The sequence below is a fragment of the Aptenodytes patagonicus genome, chromosome 10, assembly GCF_965638725.1.
Source record: "Aptenodytes patagonicus chromosome 10, bAptPat1.pri.cur, whole genome shotgun sequence".
Lineage (NCBI taxonomy): Eukaryota > Metazoa > Chordata > Aves > Sphenisciformes > Spheniscidae > Aptenodytes > Aptenodytes patagonicus.
The window spans coordinates 13,442,338-13,464,658 of record NC_134958.1 but is presented as its reverse complement, the minus strand read 5'-3'; the positions used below and the strand labels follow the sequence as shown (position 1 = coordinate 13,464,658).

General features: G+C 42.2%; 1 protein-coding gene across 2 annotated transcripts in view; it reads right to left on the bottom strand.

The window, feature by feature from the left end:
* Positions 1 to 22,321, bottom strand: part of SMAD3 (SMAD family member 3) — an 80,149-nt gene that overhangs the window by 22,219 nt on the left and 35,609 nt on the right. For both annotated transcript variants that reach the window (XM_076348104.1, XM_076348103.1), the window contains exon 2: positions 767 to 960. In XM_076348104.1, coding sequence (XP_076204219.1) covers positions 767 to 960 — 194 coding nt within the window. The remainder of the gene's footprint in view (positions 1 to 766; positions 961 to 22,321) is intronic.

The following is a 22,321-nucleotide window of genomic DNA, read 5'->3' as shown; positions in this document are numbered from 1 at the left end:
TGCAACACCAAAGTCGCTAATTAAGGGACACAATTTGATACTTGCTTCTGAAATAACAGCAGCAGTTAAAGATGCTATTCTTAACATATCTCAGCTGGGGACGGGATACGTGCTTATCTGAACACACGTAGTCTGTTGCCCCTTCAACAAAAGGGCAAAGAAACAGGTCTTCTTGAAAAACCATTTGAGAGAAGTTATACCACATGATTCAAAAGGAATAAATTTCACATAAAATGGAACAGCAAGGTAGGAGTAGCATAAACATCCAGACTGGTTCTGCAGATTTGTACTGACACGCAGCAGAACTATCTGCAGTTCCAGATGAAAGTCTCTTTCGGAGGCAGGAGGAGACTTCAGAACAGGAAGTTCAGTTGTGTTGGGAGCTATTCTTAGATCTACTTCAACTTAAAAGTAAGTTTATCCTTAATTTAATACCAACAATCAGGGACGCATACAACACTGCCGTAGTTCATACTTGTATCTACTATGTGTGTGAGTTGTTTACGTGCACACAATGCCACATTAGGAACCTGGCAACAACGCAACCTGCTCGACTTGGATTTTATTGACTTAAAATGATATTTCCCCCCTGAGTACAGATTCATAAATTATTCTACTGTGTACAGTAAGAGATTATCATCAATAATAGATATACTTTGGTTTTAAAACCCTATGCCAGCTGCTTTATTCAATTTTGAAATGCACTTATAAATCCCTTATGCTGGTACTGAGAAGCTGAGGTATCCACACAGAGGGTCAGCAGTACCTGGCGTTTCCACTCTTTGGTAATGATAAGGATTCACACAGACTTCATCCTTCTTCATGTTAAAGGCATACTCGCACATCTCCATGGCACGCAACTCATGGTGGCTATGAAGGTCTGGCCACCGCCACAGCCGGCAGTAGATCACATGGGGAAGACCTTTCCGGTGAGATACTTGCAGCCGGCCATCTAATGATCTGCAGTCAGAAAATAAAGATGATAGCAAATTAGACTGGCATTGTACATGTATAGTACTGACCACATCCCATCAAACACTACACAGGGGAACCTAACGTGAAGATTGCAGACTTCAGCGGGAGGCTCAAAGCATAGGCTGCCCAGCCAACTCAGTATCCTGACACAATCCCAAAAGGTGCCAGTCACCAAAATCCGCTGAGACAGTGCTGCAAGGAGGCATTCCAGTCCCAGGCCTCAGGCCAAGAAGTTATCTCTGAAAAGTGTAAAACGTTTCTTTTCTTTAACAGCCCTGCTCTGGATTTATTAATTTTCTGAAAAGAGGTTAATTTGGAGGCGGAGGCAAGGGCTACAGCAAGTAAGAATACATCAATTTAGTGGTACTTCTTAAGCATTTACGTGTGTCCTAACAAACAGGCCATTTGCATAGCTCTCAACAATTTATGCTGTGCATGTAAAGGTATTACATCTTAAAATATGTGCTAATAAAACTGGACGTTTAAAATACAAAGAGACATGAATTTCCATTGTGACAAAATCATCCAAAATTGCTATAATACCTTTTCTTTAAACAGTGTTCACGAACATTACCAACAAGCTTCCAGTTTCATTTTCCAAATTGCAGCTTGAAAGCAAAAAATAGGTTTTTTTCAGCATTGCTTACTTTTGTTTTTACATCTAGCGTGTGTCTCTTCCAACTCATTTTTCACCTAATCCTACCCTCACCCCAGAATAGCCTGTTCCTAGCAAACCTTCCTGGGAAGCAAGACAAGTGTGTTCAAATCCTCTCCAGCAGAGGAAAGAGTTGGAGCAGGGTCTCCTCCATCCTGAATGAGGGCTCCACTCCCTGAGCCACTAAACGGGAACTGCCCCCAGGCACTTTCTTTGAAGTCTAACCCTTCATTTCCCTTGCTTTTCTTAGTGACTGAAATGAAACACTTCAGGGGTTTGGTGAAATGAAATATTTCTATTTTTTAATTTGTCAAGGAAAGAAAAAAAAAATTGAAATTTTACTCGGAATTATTTCCCTTGGTTCTTTGTGTTGGCAGCCAATCTAGAAAATCAAAACAAACCCAAACCAAAACACACAAACAATTATTCAAACAGTGGTTGCGCTAGTCTTGGCTGCCCTAAGAGAGTTTTCCCAAAAGCTTCTCTGGCAGAGTTTGGTAACACACGCACCTCTTGTAAACACTGCTACAACCATGAGGAAGGCAAAATGCAACCAATTCAAGCTGTTACTGACAAGCACTTGATTTAGGGGAGCAGGAAAACATGTCATATAACTGTTACGTATGAAGTATGTAAGGAGTCTATGCCATCACTGAGGGACTTGCTGGTACAGGTTACAAAACATCTAAAACCTGCAAGTACATTACAGCCCTGAAAAATGCACAACACCCACAGTTACTATTTATAGTACTTATTTATAGTATGTCTTTCTTCATATTGTGCCTGTTATTTATGGGTCACATTCTCTTCAGACTTCACTCTTCAGACTGCTCTATTGACAGAGTGACCAACCAGCTGAGTATCTGGCACATTTTCCAAGTGTGTTCTTATGCTAAGCTCCTTCTGAGGACAGGAAAGCAGAAATCGGTCTTCCCAGGTGGAAGGCTCACAAAGAGGGTGCCAGTGTCTAGAACTGATCTTCTGTGGAAGGTGGGAATCTTGGTATTGATTTCAATGGGGCCAAGACTTGACTTATGTGACCCCAAAACTTGTCAGTTTGGAAAAATTTTTAAAAAATATATACCAAAAGTGTGCAAATATTCACTAAATTTAACAAAAAGAGAGTAGGCTGAAACAAGGAACAAAACAGGACTGCTTTTCTGTTCCCCTTTCAAATATCTTTGTCCGCTTGGAAGGGTATCTTGCATCTAAGTGAGGGTAAAGGAGAAAAAAAGAAGGCTCAGAGAGATTATTCCAAGTATCCTGCAGGAGACACAACTGTAGCAAGTGTTCTTACCATTCCCAGTCACCATCACCAGATCGACATCACAGCAGCACCAACAGATTTGGGTTGAGGTCAGCAGCTGAGATGGGGGGACTAACACAAAGTGTGTATGACTTTGGGATTACTTGCAAGGATGGGCCTCTCCCTACATTTCCCAGGATAGAAGCAGCTCTTTATACCTACAACAAACTTCCCAGTCAGCTGGAGGGTAAAGCGCACTTCTTCCCATCACCCCAGGGTTCTTGGTAAAAGCTACGAAGTCTTTACAAAAGATGAGCCAGTACATCCGCATGCCTGACTCACTCTCTGGATGCAGTGGCCCTCGCCACCCAGGTTAATGGAGCCCTTCCACTGAAAGTTCTCGCAGGAGACAGTGGAGACAGACACCAAGCCACTGTTGTCTGAGCAGTCCCCAAATCTTGAACAGCTTCAGTGGTTATCTAAAACAAAAACAGCCTAAAAGCATAACACAGCTCTCAACCACTAGCATCACAGCTACTCATTTTTGTTAGCAGAGACCGCACACTGCGGAAAACCTGTTGTGCTTGCGATCTACCACTGCTCATGGCATGAATGCTGTCTGTAAGGCAGAAGAGACTGACTTCTCTACAATCTAATCTAAAAAGACTTTTTAAAATGACAGAGACATATGTTTTATTTTCAAATATAACAACCTCCCCTTCTCCCCCCTCCCCCCAATAAGAAGATAAGGTAAAAGAATTGTATTTCCCCAAAGCCTTGGGGGCTAATTACATTTTTATGATTGTGAAATCTCTCCTCAGGCTCTCTCTGTTAAGGGACTTGGGACAAAACAACATTGTCTGCATGTTCTTGGGAAGAACATGGCTAAGCAACAGGGCAGCTTTATTTCTTTCTGCTGTCCTGCCTCAACCCTCAAGGAGTATTTTCTCCAAAGCAACAAATAACTGGTATGGCTGAAATGGGACACAGGATTAGATGAGCAAACAGTGTGCTCTACTAAAGGCAGCTTTTTGTATAGATACAGCACTCCAATTACCACAGTCAATTGCCACGTCTTTATTAGCTAACTGAATGCTCATTTGTAGATGCAAACACTTGATCGAGCACGAGAACTGCCTTGAGCACCCAGTCATCCCACTTATAAATTATCTAGGCTGCAGTCTTAAGGGTAGCTGTGCCAAGCTATGGGACTAGCACTGCCTTGGTGAGATGGTCTTCCTCTTGTCCAACACATTCCCCTTCTCACAGTCCTGCCCTATCTCATCTCCTCCCTTCTTTCATTGGTTCCAGTCCCCTTAGCATCATACCACAAGCTGCCTCAGGTCTCTAACTTGGCAGAAGACTACCCACTTTTTCATGGGTTAGCAGGCTGTAACGTTTCTTGGAGGAACCTCATGAAAGCCAAAAGCTAGTGCGAGATAAGTTAGTAAATACTTTTGTTAGCATGCACCACAGCTGAGGATGCATTTGACTGGCTCACCTTCTCTGGAGTCCACAGCCCTCAGGATGACCCAAGCACGCGTGTGTCTCACACCCATGTGCGTCTCACACCCATGTGCAGAGTAATCTGATGATAAACTCCATAGCACACATGACTTCTACCCTTTCTTGGTCCTGTTCTGTAGCACAGTCTGATATTGAAGGCTGAAGTATTCCCCAAACCACCTGAGAGCTCAGCACATCCAGGCTTCATTAGAATTAGCAGCATCTAAGCACCAAAATTTCCATTAGGTTACTGAATTGTTCCTCCCTCTTACCTTTCTTTTAACCAGCCTGTGTTGAGCAGATCTCCCTGTACAACTGACTTGATACATTTATTATTCCATACTACCTAACAGGATTTCTTTTAAAAATACCAAAGCTTCTTTGGCCAAAAATTCAGTATTGGATGGTTCTCTCCAAAAGCAGCACCATTTATTTTGGTGGGACACTATGTCTTCAAAGTGTCTCTATACTGCATGGTGGGATTAAATAGCAAAAGTTGTAAAGAGCTCTTCTTTTCATGGTGTCAATGAGTGGGTGATGCAGACTCTCACTGTCAGAAGGTGTTCTAGTGCATCTTTCATAACTAGCACGTATCCTGAACTTGCAAGATAAGAACGAGAAAATATTGTGATCCACAAGCCTGTTTTACTAAGGGAAATACGATGAGCTGTAGTTATCACCGCCTGCGAGTGTGAGAGCATGTAGGCTATGAGAGCCTGCAAGATAAAGTAAAAACAAAAGCCAGAACACAGCAAGATAGCTAAGCTGATACCAGTTAGCAGTGGTTTAGAACAAAGAAATGAATTCAACAATGATTCAGAAAAACAAAGTCCTGATATGACAAGACAAAGAAGAAGCAGAGAGGAGGAAGACAGTGGCTCAGCGATGTTAAGGATCAGCCCATTGAGAAGAACGGCAGAGACCAGCACTTCCCCACCTGAATGACAACTATGTGGCCAGGAGACCCACTGGGTGGCTGTGCTGGGTGGGAGAGCTTATGATGCCTCACAGCATGTCTGTCCCAGCTGGTGTTGTGGGTGTTAGCAATAAAGATAATGACTGTGCACCCATATCCTGCATGTAGGATACAGCTCAGAAGACTCAGTGCTTGGTAAAAGATGCCCAAGGAGAAGTTAGCCAAAGGCTTGAGCGTTACAATATGGTGCGTTCAAACATGATCAAGAGGTATCCAGCGGAGAGGTTACTCCACACCTAGGGCAGCTATAACCAGAGATTAAAAAACACTGAACGAAGAAAGAGAGACCAAGACTCCAGGAATGCAGTCAGGTAATTTAATTGCTTGCACAACAGCATAAGGCATGGTCAGGACAACATTACCGTGTCCATAAGAAACAAACAAAAAAACCCTCAGGCTGAACACCTTTAGGATTGATCCATCGGTATATGTTGTTACAAGCCATTTACCAGGAAAGTTTAACACATGAAACTGCTACTCCAAACTGTCCAGACTACTGCTGCTCAAAGAACAAAGGGCAACAGTGACTCTTAATAGCAAAAACAGAGAAGGGAGGAAAAAAGAATGACAGAAACCCTGAAGCTTCCCCCCCCCGCCCCAATCCTCTGTAACTGTCCGAAAAAGTGAGGAGTAAATAGGAGAACATTACATTGCATAACAGGAATTTGATTTCCAGGCCTGATTGTGGGGTTTTTTTGTTGTTTTGGGGTTGGGTTCTTTGTTGTTTTTGGTGGTGGTGGTGGTGGTGGGGGGGTGTTGTTTTTTTTATTAAACTGATTTAATTTGTAAGATCCTGAATCAGGAAAGAAAAAACCAAACCCCACACTTTAAAAGATGTGCTTGTTATTTCTTGTTTTCCTCTCTGAGCATTTTGCAGCTATCTTTCCCCTAGATGGGTAATGAAACTCTTCCTTGCACCCACTCTCCTTCTTTAGTAAAGTTGAAATGCAGTAGTGCAAATTAAGCCAAGTGATATAAGCAATAAGATATTACAGGGGGGTTTTGTCAAGGTTCAGATTTACTCTATCAGAGATCCATTCCCTCCCCTTACCATTCACACACATACACTCCTGTTTGCAAAACCCATCAGTTTTACATCCCTGTCATTAATCTTCCAAGAGAGCAAAATGCCTGAAAGCTCAAGTATCCAGTAACACCAGCACGTGCAAAAAGGGCTAAGGAAAAGAGAAAAACAATCAGGAAGAAAAAGCTTAAGTTATGTATTTCCAAGGGGTTCTTATTAAAAATCACAAGCAGAAGCTGGTTTTTAAAACCATGACAAATAATTTGCCACTATGCTCTAAAATGCACCAAGAACTAGGGCCACAGGCTGTGATTTTCAGATAAGCACAAAACATGGTAAGTAGTTCCTTACTGGCCCTGCATCTGGTCTACACCAGGAAAGTAAGCATTTATTCTTGTAGCAGAATCTGGCTTTTGTGTGCAGAGCACTGCAATATCCACAGGGCTTCACTGAAAAGTTGGATAAAATCTCAGCTTTCCCTGAATACTGGCCGAATGAATAACACTGAATAAAAAAATGACCCATACAGCACATTTGTAATTCACAAGCTGATCCCTTGCCATCTCTTTCCCCTCAATTTGCTCAGCATCACTAAATTTTCCAATTTCTGGTGCAGTTTTAACAGTACTGTCATTCACGTTCTAGAAATAGAAGCAACTGCATTGAACTCAGGTTTGCAATGCACATCATCACACTGCCATAGAGGAAACTAATAATTAATACTTCTACTTAGCACTTAAATTTATAGAAGATTAAAAGAACTAACAAACATCTAATTTGCAACACATCTCTATGGAGAGGGTAAGTTTTTACTACACCCAAAGCAAAGAAGTTAAATGATTCTCCCAAAGCAAAACAAAAGTTTGTGTCAGAGCCAATACCAGGAATAAGGAGTTCATCACCCCCCTCAATGCTATCAAAGATCACAGCTATTTTGTACTGGTAACTTCCTCATTTGGACTGCTTATTCTTCCCACTAAAGCCCTCCTTTGGATTTAGAAGAAAAACACATCTCTATCTTTGCAGGTGGTAGCTGACTTCAGATGCTTCTGACCTTCGCAAGGAGTTGCTAATGGGAGCAGAAGCACTGTGGCAAAGGCACGAAGAGGAAGCAATGGGCAAAGCATGGGAACCCGTGCAAAGGTTATCACACCCTTTGGGCAGACCGCTGCGTGTGTACTTACAGGTAAGCACAGGATCACAGCCAGTGGGTGGCACAGCTCCACGTATCTGCTGGCCATGAAGTCTTGAACAGAGACTGCTACAATCTACAGCCTACAGTATCAGGTAAAGATTTTAAAGGTGAAGAACAATTCCCATTTCTTCTGATGCTGCATAATTATTCTACTCAAGTCTCATTTGTTCTGGGTTTGAAAAGTAGCTGACAATACAGAAATTACCAATATGTCTTGTGTGGGCTTCTTACTGCCTATTTACATCTCTCAGTCTTTACTAAGGCTTTGCAGACTTCCCCTTCCCCCACTCGAAAGCTGAAGAAATACAGCACAGAGAGTTGATGTCAGGATCAGATTATGACAGCATGAGTCATTTATTAAGATTCCAGTAATGCTAAGCTCTTTAGCAGGTGCCTTGAGACCATATTTTTCAGAGTCTAATTTCAGATTCAGACATAAGTACATTTTATTGGTTTACCATAAACTGTCTGTCCATTGTTGCTTCTCTAAAGCCGCCTTCTGCTTGTCCTGTATTCCACAGCTCTCTTCTCTGAGCTGTGTCCACTTCTACTCCCTGCTGGCATGCAAGTAACAGTTTAGTTTAATTTAGATTTCTTTAAAGCTACAGATAGATCTTGTTTTGTCATGTAGGATCATGATCTAACTATTTTTTCCTCTTTTTCCTTCCTTTTTACTAATGTCTGTTATTTACACCACTTCTGCTTATGCCACAGCTACAGGATATCGGCTACTGGCTATCAAACCCAGCTCCCTTTCCTCTATTTTTGGCCATTTTGTAATTATACGCTCCTACATTCTCTTTTACCTCCTCCCTTTTCTGATAGCCAGTAGCACAGAAAATAGGTATTTCAGAGGCCCAACCACGCATGTCCTTCACCTCCCTACCTCAGAAAGGACATAACATATCCTAATGCTTAATTAAGGCTTAATCATGAACCTAGTTCTAAATTTCCTAATGAACATCCCAATCTTTCTGCCATCTACACTTCTGCCAATTGTACTTGGACCTGCAAGGTGGATGGCAGTTCTCAGAAAAGGTACACTACTGACATTTCAAAGGAAAGCAATGAATTCCCCAGCAAGGCACAAAACTGAAGACAGACCGTTTCTAATAACTGCAGCATAAATTATGCAGTTAAAACGTCTCCAATGGTACCCCTCTACCCTGGGGAAGCCCACAGCTGTCAGCAAAGCAAGGTAAAAAAACCCCTAACTATCCTGGTTATTGCTGCCAGAGGCAGATAGGGCAAGCTTTATTTTGGTAAGAATGTGGTAATTCACTACTACTAATTTACCATGAATAGAAATCGGTAGAGAATAAGGGATGTAAGTGGAATGTGAGGCCAGAAGCGTTTCTGAAGGTATTGCATCCAAGCCCTTTCCCAGTTACCTTTTGTGGAGCAATTGTGACTTTTTGTATGATTTTTATTAACTCATCTAAATTTTAAATCTAGTTTTTCTATGCAGTTCTGGTCCTTTTATTTATTTCAGCAAAGTTTATTTGCCCAAATCTGTGTCAGACTTACCTAAATTTATCTGTGCTTGAGCCTTAAGGGGACTGGGTTAGAGGAAACAGATGCAGTAAGAAGCTCAGCCTCTCAAAAGGAGCGTGCCTTTTTGAAAAGTCATTTATCATATGAGCTCGTCATTTCTTCCCAGAATCCCACGTTTAACTCCAATCATGAAATCCAAAACCCAACACACTTTCATCCAACCAAACTAACAGCTTCCTCTCTCCAAGGAGATTCCAGGCATACTGATGGGTCTGTATTTGTGTGTTCAGAGGAGTTTCATAAAGAGAAAATGGATGGATGGAAATGCCAAAGAGATTAAGATAATCTTCCATAACACACAGTGCATTCAAAACAAAAGTATTTCAAGAAAGACTGAATAACTGGAGCACATGGTCCTGCTAGCAATCAAAAAAGAAAAAGAAAAAGCTGCTGTTCTGTTAGCTTCCATGGTACTTATTCTGATTTACATTTAATATCTAGCTTCAACATGTATCTTCTTGATACTGTAGGGAAAAAATCTTCATAGTTCAACTGAAGTCAGGAGAGCTTTGCAAATTAACATCAGCTGTCAATATAGCCCAAACAAAACCAGAGCAAAAGAACCAAGAAAAGAATATACTTCTTAATTGCTGAAAGAGAAAAGAAAGTAACGTACTGCACAATGTTTAAATAGAAGTCTCACACCAAGAACTGTTGCCCCAAATATATATGGCTGCTAACAAAAGCAAAAGTGATTATCATAGTGAGTGTTAAAAAATGACAGTTTTAAGACCTTGGACTCTCCTTCACAACATATACAATTGCCAGTGCCTTCAACAGAAACTTCATATAAATACCAGGAGTCGGAACTGACTTCTCAGACAAATGTTTGTGCATTCTATCAAGTTGGGACAAAGCCAACATTTCCTATGGAAACATTTTTGGTGGTCCCGGGCAAAGAGCATGTTTACTTTACAGCAGATACAACTAAAAATACACTGTGCTACAGCCTCCAATTATCTTGTTTGGAATAGTTTGAGGCTACTCGAGGTTCATTGCTGTTATTTTCTTTATTATATAGTGAAAATGTTGCTGCTTTTCCTGTAATTTGAAAAGCAGCTATTTCAAGATTTGACATCTGTGTTTGTACCTCCCCCGCATGGATAACAAGATCCAGGGTGAAATTTTCCAGAGTGCCCATCTCCCATTTTCAAAAGCAACTCAGGTACTTAAGACATAGATCGATACTCTCCTTGAATTACATAGGCCTTTTAGGTCTTCCATTAATTCCACTGGCTCTACATTATATTGCTTTTCAAGCTCGTTTAACAGCAACTCAGATATATAATTATTTGCACAACCAGTACTAATTAACAGTATACCACAAACAAGGGGACCCGGTCCCACAAACGCTCACACTTCCGTCCAACATCCTCCCCCACCCCGAGCCCCTCCACAGGGATGTCCTTTGGGATCCATTCAGCAGCAGAACTACACATGTGCTCAGATAGCTCCGTGGTAAGGACCTGTTCTTCATTAAGGCTGATCAACTTTAAATGAAATGCAGCTTGCTTACAAAAACTTTAGTCTGGGTTCCTTAGCCTTCAGTCTCTCCCATTCTCCCAAACAATTAACCACCTCTCTTTTCCAATCGAGCTTTCCCAGCCTCCGACCCACTCTGCATCCTGCGAGTTGTTAATGAATCAGTTCTGCATGAATCATTTCCCATGTGCAGACTGCGTATTTCATCACAGAGTAGATTCTCACAGACATTCCTCCTTGGCTCCGATGACAAAGAACTACCTCCGCTACCAAAACAATCCTTGAAGTTTCCACGAGGGGTTAACAGAAGGTTTGTGCTGTGTGAGAAAGGTGAAATGAGTAGTGGAAGAAGGCTGTGTTAATTTTACAACTCCAACTTCCTTAATTATGAGTCACCAGCAATGCAGGAGAAATCCAGCTTAAAAAGTAAACCTAAGAGAGTGTGATGTCTTAGGGGAATGCTGCAGGTTTAAGATGAAATGCCTCATTAAAAGCCCACAGAAGTTAATATTTTACAGTCTCTTATGTCTGTAATTACTAGTGAAATCAGACTCTGCAAGAGTTCATGTGTATTTGGAGGAACAACTTTGTAAACTTCTCTGTCTCATAATCAGGTTTTACAACCCATGTGAGGAGGGTGAGGGAAGAGAGGTGGCGTTACAGGATTTTGGTTTGTTAGTTTTATTTTGGGGGACTGTTCCTATACAGTAAGAGAAGAGGGTTATTTGTACCAGAGAGGTGGAAAATGCTTCAGCTGAAATATTTTTTTTTCCCCACCAAAAACCTCTTAACAGCAAAAAAGGAAGCTGTGTACGTGGCCTACCTGAAAGCTTCCTTTCTTCTAGTAAATCTACAGATCAGTTGAAAGGTTTTTTTTCAGGCTACCACTCGCAGCCGAATGGCATAGCAGATGTGCCATGCAGCAAGAGAAAGTCACTCCCTCAGTCATCCCCTCTGGCCAAGATAATTACCTTATTCATGGAAGCCCAATTCTGCTTTCCTAAATTACATATTATGTTAAAAAAAACACACTGAAAAACTTTGAGAAAAGGAGGGGGGAAGAGTATTTTCCCCACGCTGCAAGGCACGAGGAATTCCCTTGCTCACCAAAAATCTGACTTTTACTTGTTGTTGCTCCCTCTATCAGGATGCACCGTTTTCCCATCAAGATCTGCAGCACTCACTATCTATTTGCAGGAAAGCAGCACTAACACAAGCACAGATGTTTTCCCTCTATCCTTCACTCCCCTCTGCCCTGAACTGCACCAGCTCTGCACTGGTGATATGGCTGGGAGCAAGGATGTATAATTTCAATGCTTAACTCTGACTAATGCAGGATGTGTGGGAGAGCAGCACAGCGGCATGAATAACAGCTCTATAAAGCACGTATCAGTATCACGCTAAGTCATTCTTATCATCCAAACAGGATCTCAAGCGTGTGCGTGCACAGTACCTTTCCTGTAAAGGTTTTATCATTACTATTGCTTGCATGGAAATCCAGCTGGTATGACATAAAAAGGAGCAGGAAAAAGCAAGTAGCCGAAATCAACATAAACAAATACCTTATTTTCATGTAAATGTCAGTAGTAATAAAAACTTGAGGCAAGAAGTGATTAAAGAACAGTCCAGAAAAAAAAACATGAAAACAAGTCACCCTTCAACCACCACAGGAGACAGAACTGTTCCCAAATGAGATGTTTTTCAAAAGTTTTCCATGAGGTGTCCATAACGGACAACTGAAAATACCAACTGCATCAAACCTCACATTTAAGTAACAGAGAGACATTTCAAGTAGCTTTCCTGTTGTCATCTCCCCCTTCCCTCTCTCCAAACTAAAAAGAATATTTTATATTCACATCCTGGGAACCTCACTGCATAAATGCTTAAACATTAAGCTTAAACTAGAAGCAGATGTAGAGCTTGCCAAGGAGAGGGGAACAAGGAGGGAAGCAGACTCACAGGTAAATATTAGTTTGTACTTGAAAAAGCCAGAGCACATTTTAAAGCTGCTTTTGATTTTCATGCCAACTTCACATCGTCCTCCATCAAACGTTGGTAGGGCAGGGTGACGCAGGGGGAACGAGTGCCTGGTATCTTTGGCAGCTGGTCCAGGGTGACAGTGACACTACCAGCCATTATCAGCCAAATTATGGAAAATGATCAGCAGAATTCCAGAAACAAGGGATGTTTTTCTTTCTCATTTTCTTTTTGGGCTCTCTTGGCCAGTGCCTTTAATGCCATCCACACAGGAGTCTGGCTGGACTGTTGTGTGTGGTTTTGGCACTCACAAAAGGGGTAAGGAATGCTGTTTGGGAGCATAACTCTTTTCCTCTCTGCTCCCATCCTGTAACCACACAGGCCTCTCTTTGCCAGGCCTCATATCACCTTGCCATCTGGCAACCTTCATGAGTACTGGCCTGAGCAATAATGCTAGGTAAAGACTGGAAGCTCTTTAAAGCCACAGGAAAGATCCCTCCTGGCCTGCAGCAGTAGACCAGCACCCCTCTGCTGTGACCTGAAAGGGGAATCCACAGAAGACAAAACAGTTTTCAGTTCTTCAAATCCTAAAGTGTTTTCAAAACTATACGAGTGTACAAATAGATCTGTCCATCTTTGTGGTATAGCCAAGATGAGAGTAATACTAAAACGCTGCTTAATAGCTCACAGCAACACTACAGCACTTTCATGGTCAACATGAAGACCACCACCACTCACTTCAAATCAAAGCTTGAGGGAAACTTTAGAAGCAAACCGTAATAACTACTCAAGATGAAATGCAGACAGGAGACCCAGGAACACCACCCAGCTTCTCTAAAACAACATGATGAGGCATATAGAGGTAACAGCCAATTATGGCCTTCTTTTTACGTCTCCTCTTTAGCAGCATAATGGACTTGCTAGGTCTCTGGGTCAGCAGTGACTCAGAGAACAGAGGGCCTTCCAGTGAATCATCCACACATTTTTAAGCACCCTCCAGGTTTTGTTGATTGGGAGATGTCTCACTACCTACACCTTACCAAAATACTTACTGGGCTGTCCAAGGCATGAGTGAGAGTGAGACAGAGCATGCGATCAAGGGTGCAAAAGAGCAGGCAATCCTCTCTGAATACCTGAATGCTATGAAAAGGAATACAAGCCACACACAGATCTAGCAGCACTGCTCACTCCTACAGCCTGTGAATATGGGCATAAGCTACACGAAGATAGGGAAACAATGGGATAAGTCACAAATATTTGATTTCACAAGTCAAGACAGTTTTCTTTCCCCTCCCCTCATGACTAAGCCTTTGGTCCACACACCCACTCCATCCTCAAAAAACAACTCCATGAAACAAATTTGATTGCTCTAAAATACACACAGGCAATGACCAATCACACCTCCTCCTCAGAGCACTAAGTCTATTTACTAAGAGTCTGCACCAACTGTCTGCTTTGTATGTAACAGGATCCAACTCCCTCTCATCGAGAAATTAAACACTAACAAGTCCAACTCCTCTCCATTTTCCTTATCCCATTCCCAAACCTCTGAGTCTGCAGACAACATCGTTCGCCCAGATAAACTTTCTGAAATCACTCCTAGCTGCTTCCAGGGAAAGGACACTGCAGTGCCGAGTGTGCTATGGACCAGAATTGACCTCAAAACAGCGCTCAAAAGTATGGTAGGGAAGCAAGAGTGGTGGGCTGTGCCACAGAGGTTCCTGCCTTTCAGTGAGGGAGAGCACTGGCAGCACTCCACGCCTCACTGCTTCCCAACATCCCGCTGAGCTTATTAACTTAGGCTTTGTGCTGTGCCTTACCTTTAATGCGCCGCTGCCACGCTGGCTAAGCACTGCTGGTGTAATGGCAAGGACACTGCCTGCAACTGGAGGCAGAAAACCCAGATTTCATCCCCATCCTGGCACAGACCGGCTGCATAACAATGATGTTAAACCTTACTCTAGGAATCTACCCACCATCTGGAACCACTGCTCCACGCCACCTCTAGTAGCCTTCCCAGCCATTTTCTATTTTGTTCACTACTTGTACCTTGATACATTTTCCTGCACAAAATTTAAGAAAAAACAAAAAAAACCCCAAACCCTCAAAGCAAATTAAGATCTACCCCTTCATTTTTCCCTTTAGCAACCAAAACAACTTGCCTGTCCTTATGTCATCCCAGCTAATCTCTTCGTCCTCTCTGGCACATCAGATAAATATCTTGTTCCTCCAACCCATCAAAAAACACAGCTGCTAAAATTATCATTCTGACCCATCAATCACACTCCCCTCTTAATCTGCCCGGTATCTTCTACGAGGTATTAAGTTCAAACAGCCTAGAGCCTTGTCCTCAAGGCACTCCAACCCTCTTTATATCACATTTGAGAGCTGATCCCAACTGCAGCTTCTCCCTCCTCCTCCCAAATTCCTTGCCCAGACTGGACATCCACCACATGCTTCCCCTTCCCTCCCCACATCGGCCCCTCTCCCTGCCTTGTGCAGCTTTCAGCATTACACTGGGGCACAGAAAAACCTTCCAGCCCTGATGAGATGGAAGGATGATCCTTCACTGTCTCATTTCTTTGGAAAGGCCAGTTAAACTGAGTGCGCCATACACTATCAACATGATGCAAGCAGACAAAAAGGTTTACAGAGAGGAGATGGTGCAAAAACATTAAAGTAATTAATATAGCACACAGTTACAGTTTTCTCTGGATATTCCCATGAGTACTGTCTAGCATCTTTTAGACTGCCAGCTATTCAGTACTGTATACTACTGAGAGTCTGTACTTCCCCCCCCCCCTTCTAAAGCAATAACCACATTCTTGGCAGCTAAATTATTAATAAGGAACAAATGGTAATTGATTTATAGATGAGCCCAAAAGAGAGGATTTGTCTTCTTCAGTCATCTAAGTCATCATGCCCACATGGCCTTGTCCTGGTTCCATCCTCACCAAAATCTCAGTCTCCCACCCAGACCAGTAACGCAGCATATCCAGCTCCAAATTATCTGTGTTTACATGACTTCTTTACCTCTGGTGTATCTGACCACCAACCAGATATTGCAAAAGAGAAACAAAGTGTTTATTGTTCTTTCTGTCTCTCTTTCTTCTCAGCCGGCAAGAAAAAGCTTAACTGGATTAGCTCTTAAGATTTTATTTTTATCCATTGTGAGCTTGTGAAAAAAAAAAACAAAAAAACAAAAAAACAAAAAACAAACAAACCCCCCCAAAAAACCTCAAGGAAAAGATGAGTTTTGCATTCAGGCTTTAAACATGCTGAGCTTGGGAAATTAGCGCTCTCTTTGCTGGTGGAAAGTTCCACAGTTCTGGCCCAGCTCTTCACACCAGAAGTATCTGTTCTCCTCCTCTGAGCACTACTTTCTCACATTTCAGCTCCAATACTTGCAACAACAGTCTTTGCTCCTGCTTTGCTGAATGAACTGAGGATCACTGGGTAGGTCTTCCCCCTGCTATGAATATAGGCTTACTTGTAAGACAAGCTTGAGGAGTGGTCCCTGAGAGCAGCTACTCCACAGGCTGTTACGTTTATTATAATTAACAGCATCACACACATCCTATTGCTTTCATAACACTCGCCACAATTTGTTTGGCATGAAGAACCGATCAGCAGTCAGCTTGCCACAAACTGAACCTTTTTAAGGCGGGACCTGTGGCTTTATTGAAAGCAACACAAAGTTTGTTTCTAGAAACGTTATGGAGATGACAAGTAAGACGTAGCATGGCTGCTTAAATGCTGGCTGAATCCCAAACAATGGGAACTCTTACATGAGGCAAAAACAGACCTTCAAAGGCTTGTAGGCAAATATACTGTCACCGAATATTTTGTCATGGAAGCAAGAGCCTAAAAATATAACACGCACAGATAATGCACTGAGACAGGCCGGCACACATCCTGTCTTTACTCTGTAAACACCACAATGCGAATTGGCACTATTGTACAAATCAGGCCACCCATACAAAAAGTAGGACAGTAGTTTGTAATAAACTGCAGCCTTCATCCCAGAGCCGCTATGCTCCTCGTCCCAGATATCTTGCTCTGTATTAGAAGAACAAGAAAGCTGGTGGGAGCACGGCTGGGCTGCCTCAGCCATGGGCAGGCTGCCCGTCCCTCCGGCAGCCCAGCGCACATGCCTGCTGGGGGGCACAGGGAGGAGGTGTGGAAGGAGGAAATGGTGTTACCATCCATTTTCTGATAAGGCCAGCACCTGTAGGAGCACTATGCCCTGCCCGCAGCAGGAAACCCAGCCTTGAGATGTGCTGACTCACTGCAGCATGGTTCCTTGTAGCTGGCAGTGGTTTTTCAGTCTTCTTCCCTGCAAGCAAAGGGCCGTTGCTATCTCCTTTCTCTACCCAGAAATCAAAGAAAAAACAGAAGTGCCCCGGCTAACTAGAAGACATTATATTCTGCATTCCTTGTTCCCATTTGCAAAATTTGGGCTTGAAGGGGAAAATATTTTGTTTAGCATAAATGAGAGAATGGTAAAAGCCATACCAGACTGAAAAAAAGTGAAGCACTGAGGGCACAGTTCTCCACCAGAGGAAAGTAAGATTCATTTCTTGTTCTAGTAGATGTAGTTTAGCTAGATTTTGGTGAATTAGACCCAAGTTCTCAAAACCTTCAGATTCTTTTTAGGTCTTTTATTCTTATAAAAATCGTCCCCATTGGTCCCAATGCTTTTCTATAAAATACATGTGATAGGTCCCTCTTGGGGAAGCATGTAAGGAGACTGGAAACACTTCAGAGTTTCGATACCACAAGAATGGATGTCAAACTTTAAAAGCATTCAATGCAGTTATGCCTAACAGTCCCTAAAACAAAAAGCCATAAACAATCCTTGGGTATAATAATACACATGATCATTCAGACAGTCTAATCTTTTCTCAGAACCTCCAATGTGCCCAGAGCTATGAAAGTAAAGTTCTAAGGCGTAAAAGGGTATTCAGAAAGGCAAACAAAAACAGGTTCCCAAAACCTGCAAGGTTAGTTACCTTCCAAGAAGGGAATGAGCAGAGCCCTCCAGCTGAACTCATTTGCACATGCAGTGAATTCAGTATATTCCATTCCAGACCTCTAGATCACTGACTTTTGAGGATGCTAATTGTTTTATGGTAGTACCCACTAATCCCCACTAAACCCCGATCAAATATCAAGGCTAATACACACACAACCACCATAAAAGAGAAAGTCCCTGACCCAAAGAGAACGTGATTTCCATTTACAACAGGATGCAACAGGTAAATGAAACGGACGAACAGGAAGGAGCAGTTATCACAGGAGCAGTTATTATATACCAGAAGTGTGAAGTGGCTTCATGGGGAAAAGAAATTAAAACCATCACCACCACATTTTTCTTCCAGCAATTAATCAGATTTTACTTTCAAAACATGTGTGCTAAAGTCCAGGTGGGAAAATCTGGGAAGCATTTTGTTTCTTTTTACATGCAGGGGAAGGAAAGAGGGGAAAAGACATGCACAAAACTAAAAATATACAATTTTCTGAAAATCAGAGTGTGGCATCAGGAAGAGGAGGCTGTGGGGAAATATGTGTATCAGAAAGCAAAGAGCAGCAGCTCTTTTTGCTTTCCTCTGCAGATCACCCTTGATAAATTATCATGACTCTCTTAAGGATTTTTTAAATCTGTTTTTTTATTATTACTCCTATTTTTAAGGAGGATAAGGTTGTCTCCAGTTTTGAAACTTCAACAAGGGCCACACACTCCCACACAGAAGAATTTCACTGCTGTAAAAGCTCTGGCTGCTCAGCCAGCTACTACTTAGTAGCTCTGGTACAATAAAAAGGCAGCACGGACCGCTACAAGAGGCACTAAGACCCTGTAATGTTCCTGGATGCACACTGCAGAGAAGACAAAAACATAACTTACAAATGACTTGCCCCCAGAAGCCGCTGAGGGCTGAGCGGTATGCCTGCATACCACACAGCACACATTTGCTTATACAAAACCTCTGTAACTGCCACGGGTGGGAGGAGCGGGAGAGCTGCATGTGGCTGTGCGGACAGGACCAGCACCTGAGACTCAGCAGCACTGCAAATAAACACAGTTTGTGCATGAATAATTGTATAGTTTTAAGGCATTTATTTCTCAACAAACAGCAATAATATGGAAACCGTGCAAAAAGGTGGCTTTGGATTTTCTTGAGCCAAATCCTTCAGACGTTTAAAAAAAAAAAAAAAAAAATCGAAGACAAGAAAAGGGCTGAAGAAGGCCCAGGGTGCATACCAGCAGCAGGGGAGTCCTTACGTGACCAGGGCTGTGGCTGGTGCATTCCTGACTCATAAGCTAAGGTGCATCCGGTGGCTGTGTCAGGTGCCGGATTGGCAAAAGCATTCCCTCATAATGGCTTCTTAATTGTTTTCTGACAGCCATGACACATTCTCCAGAGGGCTGTGAAGCCAGAAATTTGGAAGACAGTGTGCCATTTGTCACAAGCGGGCGTAGAGCAAACCAACCACCTGCTTCCCGTCTGCGTCTCTGCCATTCTCACCTGCTGATGTGTTTAGAAAGCTCTAAGTGTGGTCTCCAGCGAACAATTCCTCATTACCCAAGTTGGCACTCCAGAAACACCCCGTCGATGTTACATTTAAGCATTTGCTAGACCTTGTGCATCAGCTCCATTAATTTAACTGCTTAAATCTAAGCACACACTTAGAGGGCCCTGCAGAAAGGAGATGGATTGAGGAAGCACTTAAATACTTTGCTCAGTTAGGATAAAAGAGACTTCAAAATCTTAAAACACTGCTCTTATCTTAGATAATGAAGTGTTTTAAAAAAAATAAAAATAAAGGCCTTCAATTTTTTTTTTTCTTTTGCGAGCACCTATTATTTCAACCCCGGCAGGCAATACTGTCTAATGCACCTCAAGGCAACAACTATACATGTTTATTTAAAGACAATATTCAACCCTACTCTGTTCTAAACTCCTATCTGAATAAACGCCAACATATTTAGCATTTTGCTTCCTGCTGTAAAGATTCAACAATTGTAGGCCTTGTCTGTAAGATGAGGAAAAACAACATGGAATATCATGTGTTACTTCCTTTTCATTGCATGCAAACCTGGGATAAGGAACGGGGGCGGGTAAAGGTGCTCTCCTTTTACCTAAGCTTTCATGCACAATAAATTAAGAAGGGTGGGCCTTCACTCAAAGCAACTTCTCTTTAAAGCTCTATATTAATCAAATCCCTTCAGAACAAGTTCATTTGAATGTATTTAATTTTGAGACTGACAATAGCGCAAGTGTATTGCATCATCTTCACTAGAACGGTAATACCTTTTAAGTTTCTTTTTAGTAGCTGCCTCAGACATGCCTTAGATAATTTTGTTGGCCAACTGAGGACTAATGCAAGACATATTCTATGAATAAATGCATTTCCAGAGCCTCAGTCTCAGAAGGTGATTTTGCAAATGGCCAATGAGAAGTGCCTGCTTTGAAGTGTTCCTGGAATCAGTTACAGTTGCTTAAACCACTGATCAAATTCTACCAAAAAAGGCTTAAAGAAATGTTACTTCAGAACAAGTTTATCTTTCCTATAAATGCAAACTACTGCATTAAAAACAGAACTTTCCCCTATGAAATACGCACTTTCACAGTTTCGGAGTATTTAACTGAGGCACTTAAAGTCAACATTTCATTTTCTTTCTTGGAACAGTTGAAAAGCTTAAAGCCAAACTTCATTGAATGGAAAAGGTAACTTCATCATTTATTTTTAGGGGAAAGACTTTTGAAGTTACACCAGCCTATGTGAAGGACCAGTTCTGCTACTTGTAGTGATACAGGGTTAACATCACTCCAGTCTACTGTGCTCTATAAAGGATTTCTTAGCCAGTAGGTCTCCTGTTTTTTCCTTCATCCAAAAGGCTCATTCTCTTTGGGACAAATCCAACAACCTTAAGTGAGAGCTCACTTAGCTTTGTACTGCCCAGCACCATGTGCAGCCACCATGCAAAGCAGACGAGATGCTCAGCCCCATCCTGCACTTTTGCATGGTTCAGCCAACAGAAGATGTAAAGCAAGCTTAGGAAGGCATAGCTAACGATTCCTCTGCCTGGCACTTCCCAAGGAAGGACAGACAGCCCTATGCCAATCCCCTCCCAACAGTGCAAGGGATGCACTTGAGTGTGTAGGCAGCTGGAAAAGGCCTGTCCCCAGGCCGGAGCAGCTCTGGAAAGCTCTCGGCAGTCAGCTCCAGGCCGTGTAGGGATTGCAGCACTGCTCTGAGGACTACGGCTTCTTGATGTTTCCTCCACAGCTGAGGATCTGGGCCAGTGAGTGCAAGAGTGGGTGTGAAACACTGCTGCTGGGTTAGTGCAGATTTCTGCCTTGGTAGTGGAAATCATTACAAAAGGTCTATGGTAAGAGAAAATGAGGCTTGTTGTGCTCTGTGCTGGGAGTTGCTGGGTGCTCAACAAACCCCCATGAGGCCACTTATTCTCATGCTTCAACAGACTTAATTTGATTGTACACCTATTTAAGCAATTCTGGCCCAAGCTTCCCAAACCCATCTGGATTCGTACTTCAGTTTCACTAGTGAAATCCCAAAGCGTATGCTGCCCAAAATTCAGCACAGCAGACTGCAGGAAATGCACAAGGTTATTTCTATCATATCATTGTAAAAATGGTCTGCCTGATATTTTGGGGAGGGAACAGAGGAATGGAGACTGCTACATAGAAGGATTCATTACATTTCTTCTTTAAGATTATTCTGTTCTACTTTGTATTTGTTGCAACATTAAACCACTTTGACTTACATTTTACACAGAATGTTTACAAGATGTGTGGGCAAATTTAGCGATATATGTTTTTTAAACTTGATTACTCTCCCACACACACACAGAGTCTGAGTTACTCTATACATAAGGTTCCTTTCACAGTAAAAATGCCAGGACTTTCTATATGCATTACTGCTTAAGAACAGCATTCCTGGTGGGTCTTAATGCATCTGAAGTGATTACATTAAGCTCCCAGCATTGCTTCAAGTCCTATCTGAAGAGAACACACACCTGAAAAAAACACCAAGGGAAGCCACGAAAGAAAATATACTGAAGGAGCTCACAGACAAGGCAAATCGGAAGTGCCTTACTTTAAGTCAGTAGACATTTCAAAGAGCACACAATGGTGCTGCCAACTTGCTCTTGATGGAACATTTTGTTTTAAAAGGCTGTTTTACAACAAGGCTGTTTTCTTCTTGTCAGGATCACAGGAATCCTCAAGACGCCCTTCCTGAAAAGTGTCAGCATTGCATAAATGGGCTTCAAGAAGGAAGGGAGATTTTCAAACATCTCCTTAGTGAAATGCTGCCTGGGCCCTTTCCAGTCGGTGGTGCAAGAGTGGTGCTGTTACTCCGCCTTTGATGGCATTATTCCTTGGGCACATGCCTTTGCTTCTCTCATTTTGCTGTGGTTTTCCTAACATTATGCTTTTATAGGAGAGTTTTACAGCAAGTTTGAGGGAAATGACATCACCAGCCCTCAGTTCAATCAGCTTAATACAGAAAGCTGCCTTCAAAGAAGCTTTTAAAAATACATTTTCAGTGGCTCTTTAGCATTTAAAAAAACACTTGTGCATCCAAGCCTATAAAGTCATATAAAGAACTTCCAATTCAAACATCTGAACACTGATACATATTCATTCTCTGTGCTGCTAATTAACCACAAGCTGATTTCCTTCAGCAGTGTGTTTATTTTAGCA